This window comes from Tinamus guttatus, unplaced genomic scaffold (assembly GCF_059628265.1).
Source record: "Tinamus guttatus ecotype Peru unplaced genomic scaffold, ASM5962826v1 Tinamus_guttatus_pri_ptg000456l, whole genome shotgun sequence".
NCBI lineage: Eukaryota > Metazoa > Chordata > Aves > Tinamiformes > Tinamidae > Tinamus > Tinamus guttatus.
In genome coordinates this window covers 441322-464487 of record NW_028288990.1, presented here as the reverse complement: position 1 = coordinate 464487, position 23166 = coordinate 441322, and the positions used below count along the sequence as shown (strand labels likewise).

The 23166-nt window shown below is 39.8% G+C and overlaps 1 protein-coding gene across 2 annotated transcripts in view; it reads left to right on the top strand.

Moving 5' to 3' along the window:
- FBXO11 (F-box protein 11) overlaps positions 1-23166 on the top strand; it is a 62572-nt gene that overhangs the window by 17192 nt on the left and 22214 nt on the right. The window contains exons 2-7 of one of the 2 annotated variants that reach the window (XM_088532156.1): positions 12717-12844; positions 13027-13108; positions 19194-19335; positions 20688-20817; positions 21966-22049; positions 22130-22262. In XM_088532156.1, the coding sequence (XP_088388282.1) occupies positions 12717-12844; positions 13027-13108; positions 19194-19335; positions 20688-20817; positions 21966-22049; positions 22130-22262 (699 nt within the window). Of the gene's footprint in view, positions 1-12716; positions 12845-13026; positions 13109-19190; positions 19336-20687; positions 20818-21965; positions 22050-22129; positions 22263-23166 lie in introns of both variants that reach the window. The other variant, XM_088532155.1, reaches the window with a different exon arrangement.

Below are 23166 nucleotides of genomic sequence, written 5' to 3'. Positions count from 1 at the left end.
GAGGCCGCATGTGTTCCCCTCATCTGCTGGACTGTGCAGAGAGATGCTATGGGTTGACTTGCAGCCTAACCTGCCAAAATGAATACCTGGAGGTTGTCCCCAAATTCTGGTCCAGCAAGATGCTGTGAAGCTGGGTCTGGAAATGGGGAAGTAAGAAGGCAATATGTAGGTTCTGGACATTGAGAACGAGATGCCTATGACTGCAGAACTTGTTTTAAAAGTTCTATTCTTAGTACTGAAAGCATATTACTGTGCTGAGGATGTCTTCTTCTAACCTAAGACGTTGTACATATTCCTTCATAAGTGACTTGTTGCTGACCAAATATATTCCGATTTATAGAGATTCTCCAATCCCTTAACTTAGTAATATTTGTTAGTTTAGAAAATAAACATGTGTATGTAGCTGCAGTGCAAATATGTAAGGTTGAACATGTATGATCTCTTCTCTTATTCTAGTGTCACTGCCAGGACATTTGGATCTCTTTATGGCACTTGATACTTTGAAAATGAATGAGGCTTTTAAGGCAGCAATATACTCTAAGTTGTATATTTTTAAGAAAAAATATTTCTTGGGTAAGAGCAGTTGGCTTAAAGCTTCAATGTTGTAGCCAGGCCATACAACCATGAAGTCTAGTAGTTCTTCGGAAGTAGGTGTGTAAATTCTTTATAAATTGACCAGGAACAAGGTAACAACTTGTTACCTAACCCTTCAAAATGCTTAAGTCTAGCACTGCTATGTAGGCAATGGACAGTTCTCTTTCTCTCTTTTTTTTTTTTTTTTTTTCCTCCCCCTCTCTTTCTCCCCTTGCTGACTGCAAGGGGAATCTGGTCTCCTAACTTGGGTCATCTTTCAAAAGTGCTGTGTGAGCTGTTCATGTGGTTACTCCCTTAGTTGAGCAGTTATTGCCTTGGGCAGGCCTCGAGGTGTGGATTTCTGCAGAGTCCCAGTGGTGGTGCGTGCCAGGCAGGCGGGTCACGAAGGCTGGGGTGCTATGAGGCCACGCATCTGCCATGGGGAGACTCCAGCCTGCTCGTGTCTTTCTGCAGGGGGAAAGAAACAGACGATTGAGAGGTAACTAGCATAGTGCAGGTATGAGTTGTCATTTTGCATTTGGTGGTGCAAGATGCTAAGAAATCTTAAAGTGAACTAGCCTCATCTGAGGTTTTCTATATGCTTTTAGAGGGGATCTAAAGGAACACTGAGGTGCTGAAATCTTTTTTTTTTTTTTTTTTAATAATGTCCTTCCATCGCTCAAGTGCTCCGCTTTCCTTATGCATGTAGAGCTATAAGCTAAGTAAAGCTTTGCAGTGCTTTGAACTAAAGAAACCTTTGTTTTTATTTTTAGATGCTGTTTGAACAGTTTGTCTTCTAAAAGAGAAGTTCTTTTTGACAAATCTTCTTACAGATATCCATCTGGAGGGTTTTTAGCTATCCACCTTGTCTGTAATGATGGAATGTTCCTTCTTAAGGTTAATGTTCTTTTTCCTGCAGCCTTTTAAGGCTATAGTCAGATGACCCAAAAACCACAATAAATTAATCTTGTGAAGTTGCTGCCCTCTGCAACTGAGACGTTGCAACTGACCTCGTAGTCTGGTGTACGACATAAATGAGTTTGGCTAAATCAGAGGTCCTTATCTCTCCTTGTGGAGGAGTGTACCTGGAGCTGTTCTAAGGCTGTACCCTGTGCCTGGTTTCCTCTGGTATATTTTTGAAGATATATGGGAATAATAGGCAGAAAAGTGGCTGAGCAGCTGTGTGTGCGCAAACAGCTGTATTCTAGTATAAATGCGTTTTTGCTTAGTGGTACGTAGCATTTAGCAAAAGCTGAAAGGACAGGGATTGCTACTAGTGCATGATAAGGTATCCAGGCAGCTTGTAGGAAGGATGGTAGGTCAGGATGCAAGAACTCGTGTGAATAGCTGACGAAGTCACTGCATCTGCCCTTTAGATGGAAGGACTTCATCAGTTGTACAGAGGGGGAAAATCCCTAAAACAGAATGAAACAAAATGGGAGTTGGAGCACAGGAGAGTGGAGACAAAACTGCCTCACACTGAGGTGTAGCTGTGTAAAAGACTGGAAGTGAAAGCCTCAACAGAGGGAGAGCAAATGAACTTTTATGTGCAGAAACCTGCTGACAACTTTGAACAGTTACTTCTGGATGTTTTAGACTGAAAAGTTAGTAGCAATTCTCAGTTCTGTGACTTGCTGTCAGGTGGCAGTTTGCATTGGTTGCTTGAATTCAGTTGTTGCCTTGTGGCAGTGACTGTGTGGAAGTAGCAAGCACCTCTGTATTTGCAAAATAAAAGTCTCCATTGGGGCTTTTGGTTTTACAGAAATATCATATGAAGTAGCGCTTAGTATAACAGAGCTTTGGCCAAACTGAGTCCATTAGAAAAGCAATGGAGAATTACAGAGAAAATGCAAGTAGGCTGGTGTGTATTTTTTAACAAAACTGTTGAAAGTAGTTAATTTCCCTGAGATATGGGGTATAATTTGTACGGTTTAATCTTTAAATAATTAACTGCATGTGTGTCTCAAAAAAGAAGAAAAGCTGCAATAACATCTTCAGTATTTTTCAGAAAATATATCTGTAATTAATTGCCAAAAGTTACAATTATCAGCTAAATGCACTTTTGGCTTTTGTTCTTTTCCATCTCCACCCCAAGAGCAGTTACAGCTGCTTTTGATTTAGTCTGTGAAGTTTTACTGAGAACTGAGTTCCTGTGTCAAAATTAGTTGAATTTAATGCTATCTAATCTCCTGTGTATTAAAAATGCAACTTTTCTGAGGTTTGAATACTCTTAAACCCTTATATAAACCCATATGAAGAAGCTGATCACAGTTTTTGATAACATTAATAAAAAATATTAATGGAAATTAAAGTAACGATTTGCAAAAAGCTTTTAGAAGTTGGTTTATCCTGCCTTTCATGTGTGATATCACTTTTAATAGTTAAAATCCATGCCGAGTAGCCAGCCCCTGACAGGGTGCTTGGTGTTACTATAGTTCCACACACTGTTTGCCTGCGGTCACTTCCTGAAGCTATGCAGAACGCTGTTCTCCTGCCCTTGCCCGGCTCTCTGCACCTTGTAATTCAAGCAATAATAAAGCAATGGGGACGGTGGCGTTCAAGTTCTCAGAGTAACTAATGATCAGGTAAATGTGACTTGGAGCAAGCAAACCTTGCAGCAGTTAGGGATAAGCTTTCTAAGACTGTGGCTTATTACAGAGTACATTAGATGCAACACACTTGACTGATAGGGGAGAAATGAACGTTTTCTGTGTGTGTGTGTGTGTGTGTTCCTGGCCTAGTTGTCATTGAGTGGCCTTTCTAAAAGTCAGCTTGAAAATAAATATGCCAATATGTTATATTGGCAGTTCTGTCTTCTGGTGAATAAAAGAGCAGTAGTTTCTGAGACTAATACTGTATTTTTCAGTCTGAAGTGTTTTTAGGATTTTAGTCATTTCTAATCATTTCTAGTCATGCCACGGGAACAGTGTTGTTTCATATTTTTTCTCTTAAGTGTTCACAATGCTGCAGTTTATGTAATGTTGATTGTAGCACTTTGGTGTGGAGTGGGGAAGGCAAGTGGTAGGCGTGCGTGCTTATCATCATTGCGAGAACAAGTCAGGGGAATAGCCAGAAGAGGAAGCAGGACTCACGTTCGCTGTCTTCGAGAGAGCATTAGAGCATCTCCTACCACTTGTGGTTCATGCTCCTCCCTGTGCAGCTGGCTACCCAAAACTGTGGGTATTACTTGTGAGGGTTTCTTTCTCACAGCTCTGTCAAATGTCCAGCTATTTGTCCTAGACCCAACTTGCACTCTTTTCGTTTCTTCCTAGAATAATGGTTTATGTAAATCACTGCTGCATCTGAAGATACTTCGGAAACTTTGCAAGCTATATTAGTAGACACTTCTTTAGGAAAAATAAGCTTCCTAGTCTGGTGGCTGCTTTTTGTTTTTGAAGTCTATAACAGAACTCTTTTTGAGATCTGTGCAGAGTCCAGAATCAAGCCATGTGTTTTTTGGTAATCCTTTATTTTCTTATAGAAGTGTTAAATCGTCTGCAGTACTTAAGATGATGGTTCTCACTTGATTTTTTTTTTTTTCTGACCAAGCATAAGACTAGTATGTGGGGAGGGAATAATGACAAGCAGATAAATTTTAAAGTTACTAGTAATGTGGGTGCTCCCCCTTGCTCAAAGAGGAAAAAGTAACAGTAAGGGTGCACCTATGCAGGTACCTTTCTCTCAGCACACAGCCAGAAGTGTTGGGCCATTCATCTTGGTTGCTTTTTGGCTTTGTCATCACTGTGTGTGTGTGTGTGTATATATTTTATATATGCATGAGTGTGTATATATATGTGTGAATGAAGATATGTTCTGGCCTCCCTTGTATATTCCTGTCATTTCCTGTTTTGTTTTTGTTTGTTTGTTTGCAAGAGCTTGAAGGAATATTCCCTTCCAGTTCCTTCCTGGCCTAGAATGGAGGAGAGGATTCCTCCAAGTTCTTGAGAAAAGCCGAAGCCTGTGTTTCTATTCTCTTTATTGGTGCAACTGGTTCTATTGGTTCTATTCTCTTTATTGGTGCAATTGTAAGAAGATAATGTATTTCCTTGCTCAGAAGGTAGCCCCTTGCAGTAGGAAGCCTTTTCAGCTGGACTGTGCTGGTACTCTGTAAATGCTGAAATGACTGGAAGAAATACTTGTCTCCCAAATTCTTCTAGTGAGAAAGGAAACTTTTTCCCTACTTTTTTTTCTTCTTTTTTTCTTTTTCTCCCTCCCCAGGAAAAAAATACAGAATTTCTCCAATGACTAGGTTTGGGTCACGGGAAAACTCGTCTATTTATTTGTAATCTGTTCTTGGTTCCAGCTACTTGTCAGACTTGTCAGATTCTGCAGTATTTCTGCTCCTCTGCTGCTTGACCTTTTCCCTTAGCTTGTTTCTCCCTGCAAGGCAGATCCATGACTGCCTTTCCTTGTTGTGATGGGCATTTCAAAAGCACTTTTATTCTGAGGAACTGTAGGAAATTCTCAGCTTGGTGCCTTAAAACTGCTCCCTGATGTCACTGGGATCCAGCTGAGGCCGATGTATTGATGGGTGCCCGTCAGCCTGGTGGCAAGCCTGTGTAAGGCAGGTGGCTTTGCATGACAAGTGTCTCCAAATCCACTTGGAGGGTTTTTATTATTATTATTTCCTTCTGTTATAAAATATTCTTGCGGATGTGGCTTATGGCAAAAGAAAAAAAAAAATCTGTTTTGTTGAGATGTTTGTGCCTTGAGATGCTGCTTGGCAGGAGCTGCGTCCGGGTAGTGTCGTGGTGTTTAGTGCTCCTGACGTGGGACTTGGCTGCCGTCCCAAGGGGAGCAGCCACTGAGCCCAGCTGCCGTGGATGGGCCGGCTATGGGCTATGCGGGGCCTACAATGGAGATGTCGCGGGAAATCCCTCCAGCCTCCTCTGGTGGCACTTGTGATGTGGAATAAAATGGGATTTCCTGAACCTCTTCTCGTGTGTCTGTGGAGTATGTGTGTTTGTTGTTTTTATTGGCTACGCTTTTCTAGTGAGTGAAGTTACTTACCCCAGCTGAAGAGGAGAAGACCTCAAGGGCTGGTAACTCCACTGCTCTGATACTTGCAGATAACCAGATAAAAACAATAATTACACCCTTGCAAGTTGGAAACTCAATTTAGTAGCCAATAAGGAGGAAAGAAAAAAGGCTTGGAGTTATCAAACAAGCCTTTTTAGTATCACTCAAATGTAATGAGGAAAGACTCTTAAACCCTGTATATTCCCAAACCTTTAAAATCACTTGGTGAGCACCGTTTTTAAACTTTATTTATTTAGAGGTAGCATCAAGGAACCATGCAGCAAGGCCACAGCTTTGCAAGGTTGCTTTATTAATGAGGACAGCATCCAAAAAGGGATCCTTGTCCCTCCTCAATGAAAGCTTGTCTAAGCAGAAGTTGGGCTGCCTATTAACCAGGAAAGCAAAGTCCCTTAATAAATACTTGCAAAGCAGCCACCTAGAGATGTGTTTATTGCTCTGCTAAATGGTATAGGCTCTGCTGCAGTATAGCTATTATTTTGGGAAAACAGAGTAACTTAAGGAGATAAATTTTCCTTTGGTGGTTTTTATTTTGGCTTGTTGGTACTACAGTTTGAAGCTGAACTGGCACTAGTTCTGCTTGGAATGAACTGCTCAAAGGTGACTTGTTTGCTCAAGTGTGTTGGTCCTTGCAGTTATTCTGTGTCTAATATAAAAGTGCATATTAATGTATTGCTTTAGAAATAGTCTTGATAGCCTGGTGTTAGTATCTTTTGGGGGGCTCTTTTGGAGAGAAACTAGGGTTTTTTTCATTAAACTGTAGTTACCTCTTTCTACTTGGGGCTTCTGAAAAGGAAAATATCCTTCATAGGGTTTGGGGAGGGTCTTTAGTGGCCTTTATGTGTGGTTTTGTGCTATCTAGTTTTAGATTATGATCTAGTGAACAGGGCTCAAAGATATGAGCAACTGCTAAATGACTATTAATGCTTAAAGAAATACAACTGGGGACAAGGTTCGCAACCAGTTTGACTTTCCCTGGCTGTCTGCTCTCACATTAAGTCTGTTTTGTGCCAACTCGAACTTAATGTCTGTTGCACACAGACAAGCTGTATCGTGGCAGGTAGCGCTTCAATGGCCCTGGCTGATCTAACAGACACGGGCGATGAGGCCTTTTCTTTGGCGTCTGGTTTCAGTGGCCTGTGTAAGGATGGCAGAATGGGGCTCCACAGTAACCTGAGGAGGAGAAAAGATAAGATGCTTGGAAGTTAGCTTTTGTTTACATCCAAGGAGCAACTCAAAAACTGTTCTGAGAGTTAAGAAGTTACAGATATTAAAAGCAGTTATTTTCCTCCTTGTAGGAAATATATTTAGATAAGTGAGTTGTAAAACTAGCATGAACTTTTGAGAAAATAAAAATAGATTTGAGTATCAGATCTATTCTTACTCTTTTTAGGCCATCATGTTATCTATTGCATGACCTATTTCCAAAGAGTAATAAGTTATACTATTTGGGGACCAGTGTTTAAAAGCTTAAAATGTAAATTCCAAAAAGTTAGAAAAAGGTAGTGTGATTTGCTCCTATGCAAGAATAAGGTTTTTAGCCCTGCCCTGCTATTCCCCCAAGTTAAGAATGCTAATTCCTATATAGGAGAATGTTCTCCCACATCTCCCTCCCAAAATCTTAATGCAGCAGGTGGAATATCTAGACAGAGCTGATCAAAGAAATTGCTATGATTAGAATAAGCTATCTGAGGTTTAATATTCCATGAGAAATTGTATGGGTATCCAATCGGTAGTAGCGACGGGCGGTGTGTACAAAGGGCAGGGACTTAATCAACGCGAGCTTATGACCCGCACTTACTGGGAATTCCTCGTTCATGGGGAATAATTGCAATCCCCGATCCCCATCACGAATGGGGTTCAATGGGTTACCCGCGCCTGCCGGCGTAGGGTAGACGCAGTGTGCCCTCGTGGCCAAGAAGGCTAATGGAATCCTGGGCTGCATTAAGAAGAGCATCTCTAGCAGGTCGAGGGAGGTGATCCTGCCCCTCTACTCAGCCCTGGTGAGGCCGCATCTGGAGTATTGTGTCCAGTTCTGGGCTCCACAGTACAAGAGGGATGTGGAGCTGCTGGAGAGAGTCCAGCGCAGGGCTACAAGGATGATCAGGGGCCTGGAACATCTGCCCTATGAGGAGAGGCTGAGGGAGCTGGGCCTGTTCAGCCTGGAGAAGAGAAGGCTGAGAGGGGATCTAATCAGTGTATATAAATACCTCAAGGGAGGGAGTGCAGAGGACGGTCATGGTCTCTTTTCAGTGGTGGCCACTGATAGGACTAGAGGAAATGGCCGGAAACTGAAACATCAAAAATTCCATAGGAACTTAAGGAAAAATTTCTTAACAGTGAGGGTGACAGAGCACTGGAACAGGCTGCCCAGAGAGGTTGTGGAGTCTCCTTCTCTGGAGATCTTCAAAACCCGCTTGGATGCAGTCCTGTGCCACGTGCTCTAGGTGTCCCTGCGTATGCAGGGGGGTTGGACTAGATGATCTCTAGAGGTCCCTTCCAACCCTAAGCATTCTATGATTCTATGATTCTATGATTCTATGATATTTAAAATATCCTAGCAATCAGTGACAGTTAACGGGTATAGGTGTTGCTTTCCAGACGGTAAAATATTTATTCCATGTGGTGTTTGATAAGTATGATCCTTCTCTAGCCTTTCTGAAAGAGTGTATTTTTGATGTTAGATCTGTCCCTTTCCCAACTGCAAGTCTGCTGCTCTGAGCCAAGGTCTGTTCCCAGATTTTCTTGATGGGTCTTTTCCTGCTCAAAGCAACATTGACTCCTATCAGAGATGAATCCCTGTAGTTGACCCGTGTCATCAGGTGATACAAAAATATGACATCTTAAACTTTATGTGAGCCAGGGTGCTTTAGGATTTCTTGAAAAATACTGCAGGGTTTATATAATGAAAATGGATTACGGTATTTACCAAGGTCTTAACTTTTTGTTAGTAGCAAATGAGTTTGCAGTTATTTCTTATTTTAATGTTCACATTTTAACGTTAGATATAAATTTTAAGTCCGCTGTGGAGCAGTGGAACATTACAAAATGTTGACACTGGGTCTTTATAACATTGTGCATGTGGTCTCCGTCAACTTTGCACTTCATTTTCCCTAGTTTTTAGGATTTTTGTGGTGGTGTACCCATCTAATGTCTTGCTTTTTGGACACACATTAAGTATTTGGATAGCTCTCCGAAGACAGCTGTCTTCCACTTTTAAAACAGTCTAGATTTCATAAATTAGACTTAAATGTCATCCTAAATCAATGGGAAAGTTTCCACTGGTCTAAGGATTTTTACTATGAGATGTGGAGTGGAACGTACTGCTGCTGTATCCAGTCATGTCTCGGGTTTTGGTGACATATCTTCTGTTCTCTGAATTACTTTCTTTACTGACATTCCTTCTTGTCTGCATCTTTTCTGCTCCTTAAACTTTATTCTTGCTTTCTTTTCACTTGCAATACTAAGCTAATGCATTGCTAAAATAGTTGAAGCATTTTGTGCCAAGTGCTTCGGTAGGTGCGTTGTACCCAAAGCACTGAACTGCATCAGTTTACATTTTAGCTGTGCTTCTCAGGTTTGCTTTTCTTCCTGTTTTGTTTATTTGAATCGGTGACTTATTATTTAATTCCGAAATGACACCGGTTCTACTCCAGGCTGTGTGTGTTTGACATGTGTTACTTCTGTAAGTTGTGATAGGTCAGATACAAACTGAAGAATGAGTTATCTTCATTATGGATTTTACTTTCCAGAGATGGCCTTTTAGGACCTGCTGCCAAGTTTAGTTTTTCCTATTTTAAAACTACTTGGCTAATTTCCCCACTACTCTCAATCTCTAGGAACAGTCTCCCCACACCAGCATTTTGCTTTCTCTTACTTGGAAAGATAAGGAATAACAGCCCCAAAAGGGGAAGTTTAGAAGGCTATGTATGTTGAACTAAATGATAAAAACAGTACAAATTAGGGCATAAACTTCTTTCCTTAGCCTTCTCCCCCCCCCCTTTTTTTTCTGATCAGACTTTTTGTTGTTCTTGTTTGGTTGTTTTTTTTGAATATGGAAAAACTTTTATCAGCCTCACGCCTTCTTTAGTATTTAACATGACTAAAACTATTATTTGAACCCCCTGTAAGGCAGATGTGAAACCATATTCATATCCTTTTGTGAAGAAAAAGCACATGCCATGTTCATGCTAAACTTTTCTGGAAGTGATGTGCGTATTTTTATAAACTCTTTCGACAGTCCGTAGTTACTCTTTTATAACTTACTTTCTCTTTTGTGCAGATGTTGCTAATTGTGCACTTCAAAGAGCACACACTTCTGCAGTGTGCTCTGAAGGTAGAGGGCTGTTGGAGAGCAGACTCAGCTTAATTTAATCTCTGAAAAGTGCAAGTGCACTGACTTTGTTAAAATCAGTGCCAGCATCTGGTGTTCATTTCAGCAGGTGTCCGTAAGAGGGCATTAGCACTGCCCATGCGCTCCCCTGAATCCATTTAATGACTCTTACAGGGTAAGCATTTCTACAAGCACAAATGGAATTATAATGCCATTTATGCCCTTAGATGTAGTACCTCATACTATTGCCTCTTAAATGTCACACCAACTTGTCTGATTTTTCCAGTTCTCCCTATCCCAAGGGGCAGAGCTGCAGCAGCAAGACATTGGGCCCAAGTCAGAGGCTCTTGCTCAGCTTTGGAAGCATCTCCTTCCCTCTAAACTCTTCTTACAGTTTAAGGCCAGCTTTGCAAGTGCAGTTGAGGCAGCTCCTGAGCACAGGAGGCGCCAGCAGATCCCTTGCCCAGGTAGCAGCCACCTCTGCTGCAAGAGCTGCCCCTGGGGCCACCGTCCATGTTCTGCGAGCTCCGCCTTCCACTTGTGCCCTGTCCGTCTGATGGAACGGGAAGGTTTTCATTCTTTTAATAGCTCTTGAGAATATTGAGATGCACCCAGTCACCAATGTTGTCTGTGCTAGAAAGGTAATCTTGGAGCAGGGAACAGTTCACTGCAAGAAAATGAGTATGTTTCTCTTCTGTTTAGTCTGCTGGTATTTCAGCCAAGCTGGTCTCTATTTCTGCTCCCTCTAAGGCTTCTTTCTTCAGTTTCATGAAGTAATGTCGCTGTTCCTTATTGGCCTCTCCCGGCTTATTTTTAAAGCACCTAACCAGCAAGAGAAAGAGCAAATACTGTGCTTTTAGTTTTTTCTTATTTACCCTTCCCCCTTTCCTAGTTTCTCTGCTTATGATATTTCTGCAGTGTTCCGCGTGATCAATATAGTTCAAGATGGCCATCAAGAGGGAAAAGAAACTCTGCAGTTCTAACCACTGTTTTGTGTGTTTAAGGCAAAACATAGAAGTGGGTTTAGAAGAAGATCCACACAGAGTCCATCAGTAGCAGGGGGATGGCAGCGACACAGTTCCTCGTTCCTGGACTGGATTTTACATGAATGGAGAAATAAGATAAGGGTGTCAAGTTGTTACATGCTGATGCCTTGGAGCCCTTTGAGGAGCAAGGGTGCAGCTCTACATGACCCGTGTTCTTGGCTTTGGCTGCCCAGCTGCCTCCTAAGGCGCTGCAGACGCAGAGCTGCTCAGTCCCTAGCTTGGGAAGCGCAGCCAGGAGCTGGTGACTCTTCTGCAGCCGCTCTTCCTGCTCTTGATGGTCCATTAAACGTGACTCTGGTCTCCATTGGGCACCATAAGGAAGCGTGTAGGTGTCATCCTACAACCTGCATCATGCTACCTGGCTGAGGGAACAGCCACTCATTCTGCTGTGGGGTTAACCTCCAACAGATACAAGAATAAAGCTATAAAGCACTGTAGCTACCTCTGTGTCCTTTAGGTGTACAGCTTATAACTACCTCTTCAGACAGAGCCAAGAGGGGATCGGAAAAGAGCAGGAAAAACAAGATCTTTTTTTTTTTTTTTTTTCCCTTAATTACTGCGTTCTAAAGTAACTTGAGCTGTTGTGGCGTGAGTAGTTGTATATAACTATTTTGTAATTTAAGAATTTTTTTTAAAAATCATATTAAGCTCTTGAATTGTAGAGAAGGAATCTTGTTTTAGAACAAGTTTCTTAATTATTTTCTTTGATTTGTGAGTTGAGTTTTTTTTTAATTTATTTTTCTATTACCCTGCTTTTAACAGCATCAGTTTCACCCTAATTTATTCAGTAAAACTGCTTACTCTACAGTATTTCTTTTTTTGGCGATCACTTTTATGTCAAGTCTTATGCAATTTAAAATGAGAAAGTGGCTAAAGCTAAGGGTCCAAAATCCTCTTCTCCACAGTTAAGCATCTGTGGAAAGTGCACCTCTTGCTTAAGTGAAACAGGGCTCTTATTTTCTCGGTGTTCTTGCTCTGTATTTGTGACCCACAGTAGGACGTGTACTGATAAGTATTTATTCCTTGCTTTTTGTGCATTCAAAAATTATATGAACATATAATTCATATGTTATAAGCATTCGGGGGGAAAAAAAAATCTCACTTCACGCATTCTGCTTGTTTTTAAGGATAGGTACAGAATATACTTAGTGCCTTTTTAGGGAACCACAATGTAGCCAATGAAAGATACTTAGAGCTTTTGCCTTCCTGAAGGATTTGTGTCCTGTCCTGAACTAGCCTTAAGACACCTTGAAGAATTCCTGTCTTGACTCTTGCACTAAACACTTCCAGTATTTACTGAAGAGGTTCTTGATAACATCTGGTTAATAATGAAAACTCCAATGGTCTTCATTATAAAGCTAATGTTAGGGAGAGGTGGAAAAATGATCCTAAAAACAGAATTAGTGCTGTGGACAACATATCTGCAAAGAAACTGTGAAGTTAAAAGTCAAGAAATGATGCGCGCAAATATCTTATTGTTCAGGGTAACTGCTGTGTAAATACAACCAATGTAGGTTAATGTGTTCATATGTACTTTTTCATATAACTTGTACAGTAGTACATATTCTCATTTTCTTGAAACATTCTCTAACAAGTTTGGTGGTTTTTTGTTTGTTCATTTTTCTTTCCTGGTTGGATATATTTAGGTAGTGGCAAATATTTCTGTATTATTTTCTGGCATTTAAACAGAACTGCAATGTTTAAACTTCCTGTGTTGTTGTTCACAGATGATGATGTACCTGCAGATATGGTTGCAGAAGAATCGGGTCCTGGTGCACAAAATAGTCCATACCAACTTCGCAGAAAAACTCTCTTACCTAAAAGAACAGCTTGCCCTGCAAAGAGCAGTATGGAGGTAGGTTATGTGTATATGTGTGTCTCCTTTTTATTTTAAATTATTTTATTATAAATATATATATTTATATAAATATATATTTTTATTATGAATAAATCTTCTTACCTTGGGAATCGGACGTTAATTGGTGCTTTTCTTAAGTTACCCGATGACTGAAGTACTTCTTACTTATTTGGTCAAAGGGTGCCTCCACCTCAGCTACTGAGAACTTTGGTCATCGAGCTAAACGTGCCAGAGTATCTGGAAAATCTCAAGATTTATCAGGTATCTTATTTTTATTCCTTTTTAAAGAGCAAGAAAATGGGGGGTGGACATGAGATCGATCTCTCTCTTTTTTTTTTTTTTTTTTTCTCTCCAATTTGTTTTCTAGTCCAGAAACTGAAATGGGAAAGCAACTGGTAACTTGTCCTGAACTTCATATGTAGAAATTTGGTGTTAGTCTCCCCTTTAGAAGTTGATGTGTTAGTCTGCCTCCTATTGGTTCTGCTGGTGACTGCCTTTTTCTAAATGGAAATACTGACCATTTGTCTGCAGGCTTCAATGCTGTGAGAGTGCAGCATTCTGGGCAGGCTTATTTACCATTTCTCATATGGCTATTACTGTAGTGTTCTACGATATTGTTTAGAGGTAGTTCTAGTATATTGTTGGTTTTTTTTTTTTTTTTTTTTTTTTTTTTTTTTTTTGGGGGGGGGTGGGTGGGGGTGGGTGGGGAGGATGTGACACCCACATCCAAATTTTCTTCCTTTCCTGCACAGGGGGATGTCTTTCTGTCCGTACACGTGGCAGTGTGGTGTTTGTGTGGTACTTTTTATATCGTACCAGATCTGGTTTATTCCTGGTGATTCGGTTTGTTTTGCTTTTCTTAATTTTTTTCTTAAACTCTGTGTCAATCTTATCCTTCTGAATTAAAACTAAAGAGCTGTTACAGGCCCTTGGCCCCTTGTCTTTCCTTCTGTTGAGTCTGTTCCCTTCGGCTTCTCAAATTTTCCTTAGTGTGGATTTTATTCTTTGAGCCCTCTGTCTCTTCTCCCTGTTGATTTTGATGATCTCTTTAATTCATTAGCTGTTTAAAAATCATTTAACTTCAGATTTCTGTCCTTGAAATGGTCAGGACCAATTGAATGTCAACTTGTCTTACTCTGCTTTCCAGATTCAGGTCCTGACTTGATTCAATACCTAGAGCTTTGTGCAAGATCTATTTGCTTTTTTATAGACTCAGCTGGATTCTCTTCCCAGTTCTTGATTTTATTCAAGGTCATTCATTTTTGATCTTCATTAGGCTGTTACCCACCTCCTTGCTTTTTGCAAAGTGTGTGTTTTAAATCTCAAATTCTCTGGTGCAAGTTAAATTGCACCGTGACCAACACAGACTTCCGAATAAATTTTCACGCTCTCACAGCACTTACCTGTTGTGTTACTGAGGTTATCTGGGAAAGCATGAGGACTAGATGCTACTCCAGTCCCAAATTATCATCAGAGAGAATATAAACCAGGATTTTTTTTTTTTATGATGATCTTAGACCTGTGTTATTAGGCCTGATCTTTCAGACTGCTGAAGGGGGATGTCCTTGTGAGCTTGGTCTGCCCCTCTCTGACTTCTGTGTCCTCTTTTTTCTCTCCTCCCTCCTCCATGTAGGTTTTTAGGTTTTTAAGGTATCTTTGCAATTTTGTAGCTTTGTCTATGGCTGGTCACTTACCTAAGGCAGGTTAATGGCCGCTGTGTTGCCTGACGGGGGCAGCCTCTCCGGAGCCGGCATGTCGCTGTTCGGAAGGTACGGCTGTTGGCTTTAGAACCGGGCATGAAACGGAGGTTTGGAGCTGGTAATACTGCTCCAGGGCTCGCTGGAGACCCTTCCCACCCACCACAAGCAGAGGAGAACTGAGGAGTGTGGAGGGAGAGATGGCTGCTGGCCTCCACAGCTGGGGAGGAGGCAGGACGTGTGCGTGGGCTGGGGACGCAGGTCAGGGCACGTGGCAGGACGCTGCTTGTGATCCAAACTCGTATTTCAGAATAAGCACTGCTGCGAAACGCTTGCCGCTTCAAAACTTCAACAGCTTCCTCCTGATGGGATCTCTGGCTGTGTTCCCAATAGTCAGAAAAACACTGGGCTTTTTTTTCCTCTTACCTGCCACACTGTCCTCCAGTAGTCTGTATAATGGACAGCGTTGCTTTCAATCCCCAGTTTAAAAAATATGCAAGGATCTTGATGAGAAATCAACACATTAAATAAGTACCTTTTTTTTTCGTTTTTTTTTTTTTCATAAACATGAAGTACCTCTCATGTTTTTCGTATTTAAATACAACAACTTCTTAATAAGAAACCTAAAAATTGAAAGAAAAAGGTTTAGATATAAAGGCAAGGTTAGGGTATGTTGCTTACACTTCAAATCACTGATGAACCTACATATTCAGCATTTGTAAAACATTTCTATAATTTTTTACAGCGTTTAGAGTTTACAAAGACAAATACTTGTATCACAGTGCTATTTGTAGTACTTCTGTTTCCTAAGACTTAAATTCGCTATATTTTGACTACTTCCCTGTTAACTGAACTGTAATCACACATCTCATGCCATGATCTTTCCCTCTTCAGTACTTTTCTTATTGTATCAGTTTAAGTCATTGTTTCAGTCATTTAACATATTTTTTTCTTTTTTGTCTACTGTGCAGATTATTTCCTCTTTCACTTTTAACATCCCTCTATTTGCATATTCAGTTCATACTGGGCACTTCTTACTGACTTTTAACCATCTTTAGAAGACTTGAGTTCAGAGACAACTAATTCCTTCAACTCTTTATCTTCACTGAACTGTTCAGCTTCAGTCAATATTGAAACTGCTCCATGCAACATGATACTTGTTTTTGTTTTGCTTATTATATTGTTTTGATGCTTGTGTTGATTGTTATGTAACCTCACGGCTTACAGATCACATAATTTGCTGCACTCTTTATTTCTATTTTTAGTCTCTTTCTGTCCTTTTAAGGCTTTTTTTTTTTTTTTTTTTTTTTTTTTTACAAAGATCACTGTTTTCCAAGTTTTCTGTCATACATAAGGAGAAAATATTTTTACTAAATGTCACCTTACTGAGCAAAAGCTATTTGTCTCCCATCTTCTCCACTAAAATAGACAAAAGTTATCCATGCAAAGGTTTTAATATTACAACTTGGATTTCACAGAATGACATTCTGCATCTTTGCACAAAGACTTCAACTCATTTTCAGGCAGTTCTCCCTGCACTTCTTGGTGGTGTTATTTATACTAGTTTCTGTCTCCTGAATAATCAGAACTGAAACTGAATTAGCTTCATGTGGAAATGGAGCAACTTCGCTGTGTTTCTAATCTTCTTTGGCCTAGTATGTTGAGCACTTTATTTGGATTATAAATATTTTGCTCCTTAACTACCCTTGTTAGGGCAAAGATAAAGATTGGTGATGGAATCTTGCACTTCACTTTACATTTTTGTAACATTTAGTTGGAAAAGTGCCACTGTGTATATATATATCTGCCTATGTGAATACGTATATATACACTGTATGTATAAATAAGTGTGCATTTCCTCCTTAACTTTTATTTTGTCCATAGGAGTAAAATGTTTAGGAATAGTGACACAAATTATTCTCTTTTGACTACCAAAGAAATCTTTAAAATTATGTTGGCCTTTTTTGGGGAGTTGGGAGGAAGAACATTCAAACTGAATGCCTGAACAGATTACTAAAAGTACAAACAAACTCATGAAGTAAAACCATGGAGCTTTTTCTCTTGGGTACAGAAGGTATTTGTTTTATTCTTTACATTAAAAAGTGGAGGGTTTTTTTTGTAAGTTATGCTCGAATATTACTAACTTGCTGACTTGTGTGGAGAAGTCTTAAATCAATCTTAATTTTGCAGCAGGGCAGCATATTTTAAATTACGTTGCCCTTCTGCAAAAGATTTAGATCTTTTGCTCCAAAAGGGTGTTGGGTAACAGTGGCTCAGGACAGCAAATACCTGTAAAATTGCCTACTTTCCATTTTGAAAGTAATGCCTAAGCTTCTAAGTAAATGCAGATTGAAAGACTTTAATTTTACTGTATTGAAAAACAAATTAGATGCTTCCAAAGTTGGTCCCTGCATCTTGCAGTGAGGTAATTCATCTGGCCTCCCAACTTTCGTTATGAGACGTGGCCTGGGGAGGAAACTGGGGCAGGAACTGTTGCACAACAGGAGCCCTTAGACTAGTAGCCAGCTTCCACCTTCAGTAGAAAATCAGTTAAGGTCTTGGCGTAGGTAAATTGAAAGAAAGACAAAACTCTGCAGGCTGCTCAGGGAAGTAATGGATTTTCTTGGGAAGGAGGTCCCTCAGGGCGTTGCAGGTTTAAGGGTTCTGGAAGGCTGGCAGGGATTTCCTGCCTTGTCTTCACAACATCCTGATCCAGCTTGTAAACTCTTCCTACTGGCTTATCCCTCATCTGACCGGAAAGCTACTAGAAAAAGATGAAGTCGAAAGTAGTGTCAAGTTATTCCATGATGGATTTCAAGGGTAATTAGGTTTTCAGAATAAGTTGCTCCTGCCTGTTTGATGCAGGAAAAGATCTTTATCTGCACTGGAAAAATATCTTCTTAAAAACTGGCACGTGTTCAGGTCACCTTTGGGGTTTCCTGACTCTGCTCACCTGTGGATTGTCAGAATATATTTCCCAGACTTTGGCTACTCAAATGCCTCTCCCGGATAAAAACCCTTCGAGGCCATTCCCTGCTTTATACTGACTACTCTAGACTTCAGCCTGGCTCATAGGTTTTTGACTAAAATATTTTCTTGTTGTGGCACAAATAGTACTACTGCTGAAGGAGTTGCCCTGCCTTGCTCCTGGGCACTTGTGCCTGCCTCGCTTGTGCCCATGGTACCTTTTCTGCAGCTTGCAATGATCCAGCAAAAACTGATGGGAGAAGTGCAGGGAGGGATTCAGGTTGATCCTGTCAGTGGTCAATATTGCCAACCTAAGGGAGAGCTTGGGAGCAGGTAGCTGTGGAGGTGGCGCGTGGTGTCTGTTGTGTATAGCAGAGAATTTGATTAAAGTGGCATGTACCTGTGATTTATGCATGCAAGCTGTGTTGCTGTTAAGAACAGCAATTACTCAGCTGGATAAATGCCAACTTAGCATCTCCAAGGAAAATCAGTATTTATGAATCATTTGCTTCACAAGTGGTGTTCACTTGCTTCATGCAGTGGTGTGACAAAAAACAGGTTTAGGGAAGACTGCTGCAACACCGGTGCTGTTTCAGAATTTCTACTAACTGGTCTGACTGTCGGTGTAAGCACAAGCCCCTGGAAAAACAAGTGTATTGAAGCTTTAACCAGTTCTACGATAGCATGGATAGTTTAACATCTGTATGAAGTCGCAGTTCTGATCCTGGCACTTCATGTTCCTTATCTCTTCTTGCTGGAAATAACTTGGTAACTAGTGAAGACTTGGAGCTTGGCTTATATTTTGTGGAATCTCACGTGGTAATTCTCTCCTGCTGTTATTCCCTCACGGTTAGGGGGCAGTGGGCTGTCTTTCTGAGGATCACTTTACTGCTCCTCTGCCAAGAGTCAAACTCATGATCTTATTGCTGCCTAGGTTCAAATGTTCTAGGAAAAATTAATCATGCAAGAGACATTATATGAATTTTATGAAAGCAGTGGGAGCTTTTAAAACCTTGCATACAAATGCTCTAAACTTTAGGAGCTATTCTGAATCGTTCTGCTGAAGAAAAGATGCTAAAGACAATGAATCAGCTACCTTTGTAAACAGATCTGTGCTACTCTGAGTATACCTTCCCCAAAGTTCTTGTAAGAACACATGCTGCAAATGGTATCTTCAATATAAATTCTTAAATTTTAGAGTGCATCTATGCACAAGAGTAAAAGCATAACAAATACCCTCAGTTCTCTCCATCAGGATACAGGAAAGTCTCTTCTAAATCTCCAGTATTTTAAAGAAATACAGCACATCTGTTTCTTTTGACTTCTCTTTTTCACTTTCTAACCACACTCGGCTAAAGAGCATAAGTGTGAATAAGTGGAAGGAGGAAATACTAGAATTATTGCTGGCTTCAGGTCTCCTGCATCTTAACCATCCTTTTTCTTAATGTTTTTAGGGGGTAGAGAGGAGTGGGGAGGGAAGTAGTTGTTTTCAGCTGTTTTGGCTATGTTCTAACTCAGAAAACAATTTATTATTATTATTATTATTATTTTTAATGGTAGGTTTGAGATAATTGGAATTAAATGGTAATCTTTAGTATGGCAACTTGTTGATCTGTTTTAATCAAGATTTTAGTTGGTTAAATCTATCAATAATCTTACATAGATTCCTATTTAATTAGCAGCGCCTGCAGAACAATATCTTCAGGAAAAACTGCCAGATGAAGTGGTTCTAAAGATCTTTTCCTACCTGCTGGAGCAGGATCTCTGTAGAGCAGCTTGTGTGTGTAAACGCTTCAGTGAGCTGGCTAATGATCCAATTTTGTGGTAAGTGAAAAGCTATTCCTCATTATCTGGAGAAATATTAGATGTGCTGCACAAGATGCCAAGTACAATAGGAAAAATTGAAATGTTGGCTAGGAATTGCAATTAGTTGAATTAAAACCAATTGTTTCTTAAAATGGTTAGTGTGCATAGGTATTACTGGTTACCTTTAAATGTCTCATTAGATGTTAAAAGTAAAAAGTCTCTGATTCTGTAGCACATCCTACTTAACCAGTGGCTGCCTAAAATTGTGGCCATTCCTTCCTTTCTTCCCCGCTACGTCATATTTCAAGGTTCTGTGAGAGTTGTACTCCTTCACACAGGAAGATAAATACATTTTGTAGAGCTGAAGTGCAAGGGTTTTTAATCTATAGTTAAAATTTTGCACTGGATTATTTTTCTTTTTTTTAATTGTGCTTGCATAACTCAGGTTCTCTCTTACAAATCCACCTCCCTTATCCCACACTGGGTTATTTACAGCTGGATAAATGTGATCTAAAGACGTAATTTAAAAGTGAAAAATGCATGCAAATCTCTATGCTGCTTCTTTTTAATAAAGATTAAGACCAGAATTTAGACCAAAGTACAAGAATGAAATTTGAGCATAATATCCCAAAACACTGTTCTGTTCAAGACAAGTCTTGTCAGATGAATTACTACTACTGATATTTAGCATTATCCTGTAAAGCAGACCTTAATATCAGTAGCATAGACACTGAAATTATTTGTATTTTAGCACTAATGAAAAAACCCTATTGCTCTGTGCTTGCATTTCTCCCTCCCTTTGTTTTTAAAAAGCCGTTGTAATGTAACCAATGATGCACATGAAACTTTTTTTTTTGAAATACAGTGCATCATTTGTTCATCTATGATTGAGTTTTTCAACCTCCTTTTTGGCAAGGTGAGACACACTGTTTAGTTAAATTTTGTTATTCTTAAGTTAGCTTTTCCCTAAGCATTTAAACACTACTTAAGCCCTATTCTTGTACAATTGGACTATGACCCCACAAACCACACAATAATTTCTACCCCCAGGTGGATGTTACATGTTAAGGACATGGTTACTTGGACTCTTAAACATATGTCAAAATCTGTGTTACCACAGAGGTCAGTCCTAACCAACACTTAACAGATAAGATGCTCTGAAAAGCATCTAAAACTGATTTTGAGGATGATTTATTTTTCAAAAGAGATTTTTTTTATGCATTTTAATGTGGTACTGGTCTTGATCAAACTTACTGTAACTGACTATGACAAATGCTGTTGAAAAATCCCATCCGTCATGTTTGAGGTATATTAAAATGGACGCCTAATCAGTTGTGGGTTTTATTTATTTATTTGACTCTCCTTTTTAGGAAAAGATTATATATGGAAGTATTTGAGTACACACGCCCCATGATGCATCCTGAACCTGGTAAATTTTATCAGATTAATCCAGAAGAATATGAACATCCAAATCCCTGGAAAGAAAGCTTTCAGCAACTGGTAATAGTATTCATTTGTATTCCATTGTAATGATCGCTTATAAAAGTGAAAAACAGACCTCTTAAACATAGTCAGCATGTGCAGCTTCCAACCAGAAGATGTTTTTTCTTTCAGAATTTAAAGTAGATAGGCTCATGGGAGTAGGTAGGATGAGGGGAGATGACTTTACTGTGTTACAGTGGACTAAAATTATTTCCTGTTTTGAGGTACTGTTTGGAGAGTTGCATCGTGCCAAAGCAGAGTGTTAGTGTCCTACTCTTCTATCTTGGGTTTTCTTCAGGTTTTGCATCGCTAAAATCCCATGGAGGATTGTTGTGGTCTTGTGACTTGCAAGACCCTTTCAAATAGATTGTTGTCATCGTGCATATCATTAAACCACTGTACATCCTGGTTATCAGATTAATGTGCTTCCTCCTTCAGTAAGCAGCGCAGTACGTTGGTGATATCACTTGGAATTAAGTTGTGATTTACAGCGAATATGACTGGAACTACACAGATTGTGTCTTAAAGCTTGTTCATGACTGGACCCCTAATCCAAAGTATCAGAACTACTGTAAGAAAGGCTGGGCATGGTGCTTGAAAAGTGTAGATTAAGGAATTAAAACATATGCCTTGTTATTTTATTTATAAGTAATTGCATTATGCTGTGTATATTGGTTAATGAAGAAGTATAAATGCTTGACCTGGCTTCTTAATTCAGTACTGAAAACCAGGTAGGGTAGTTTGTGTTTTGTTCCGTGTTTTTTTGTTTTGTTTTTTGTTTGTTTGTTTGTTTTTTCTCCTCACCAAATAAAATGCTGTCCCTTTTGGCAAGCAGATGCAAAATCAAAAGATGAAAATAACATCTTTTGTGGAGCGGATAAGGAATGTGAAGAGCTTGTTGCCACATTCTCAGTTGCTTCAGAGGCTTCTGATTGGATAAGTTAGACTCTTGGTGTAGCTGATCATCCTTATGAGACTATCAGATATTTTTGTGTTACTGCTCTAAATTGCGTGCCTGTTGTGGGAGGTCAGAACACGACCCTCTGCTCTTGGAGTTAGCTGGCACCAGCAAATGGCTTGTTAATTAGGGGATTAGGAGATCTCCTCTCTGTGCATTCAGATCCATTTACTTGCAAGTTTCTCATATTTTCTTTTCCCTGTTTCAGTACAAAGGAGCACATGTAAAGCCAGGTTTTGCTGAACACTTCTACAGTAATCCTGCAAGGTATAAAGGAAGAGAAAATATGTTGGTATGTTTCTAAAGCACTTGATAAGACTACTTCTACTTGTGCATCTTTGCATCTGTGTAAACTTGTCTCTTTACTTCTAGTATTATGATACCATTGAGGATGCTCTTGGTGGAGTTCAAGAAGCTCATTTTGATGGACTTATCTTTGTTCACTCTGGAATATACACTGATGAATGGATATATATCGAGTCTCCAATCACCATGATTGGTGCAGGTATTGAAAAAGCGTATTTGTCTCAAAGTGGATTTGTGTGCATTAGCTCCTTTACAAACATATTCTAGTATATTAAATATTCTGTGTAATTTCTTCTTCTATAAGCCTAATTAACTGTTTTTAGTGCAAGTGTCATTAAACAAAAACCGACTGCTTCACACTGACCTGCTGTTTTCTGCTTGCTAGTTTTTCAAATAACTAATTTTATTTCACTAGGAGAAAAAAAAAAAAAAAGGCCAGAAAGTGTTTTCAGTTATATGACTGCAGTTGAAATTTTTCAGGTGGCTATTATGAAGTTTATATATAACATACCTCTGGAGTAGAATCTAGCAGTAGGAGCAAGTCCAAATTAGTGTCTGTCCCATTTTTTTGAACATCGAAATTCCATCTCGAGCAAGGAAAGGAGAGTGCCCAGCAGGACGTTTCTGAGGCTGGAGGTTCCTTCTCTGTCTCCCCGCTGTTCCTCTGAAGGAGATCCCCCTATGGAGAAGGACATAAACCTTTCCTATTCTGGAAGTTTTAGGAAGCTAATTTAAGACAATACACCTGGCTGCGGACTGGGCCTGAGGAGCTTCTCCTGTCTCTGATATGAATGTGCTCAGCCCCCATAGCACAGTGAAATGGCAAGAATTTAGAGTGTCTTAAAGCCTAGTAGAGATCGTGGGTAAGAGCTCTCAGACCTTTGGGAACCTAGAGGTGAAATGGAAGCTCTCCAGTTTGAGGCAAGTGCAATAATGTCTGTCATTTAACTTTTTTTTTTTCTCCAATTTTATTTTCTGGTATCTATTTGTTCTGGATACTAGAGATATTTCTTTCAGTGGTGTTGTTCTTGAGTAAATCAGTTCTGGTATTTCTTGCCTTGATTTTACAATCCTGACATTTTGAGAACAGTTTTGATCCATTA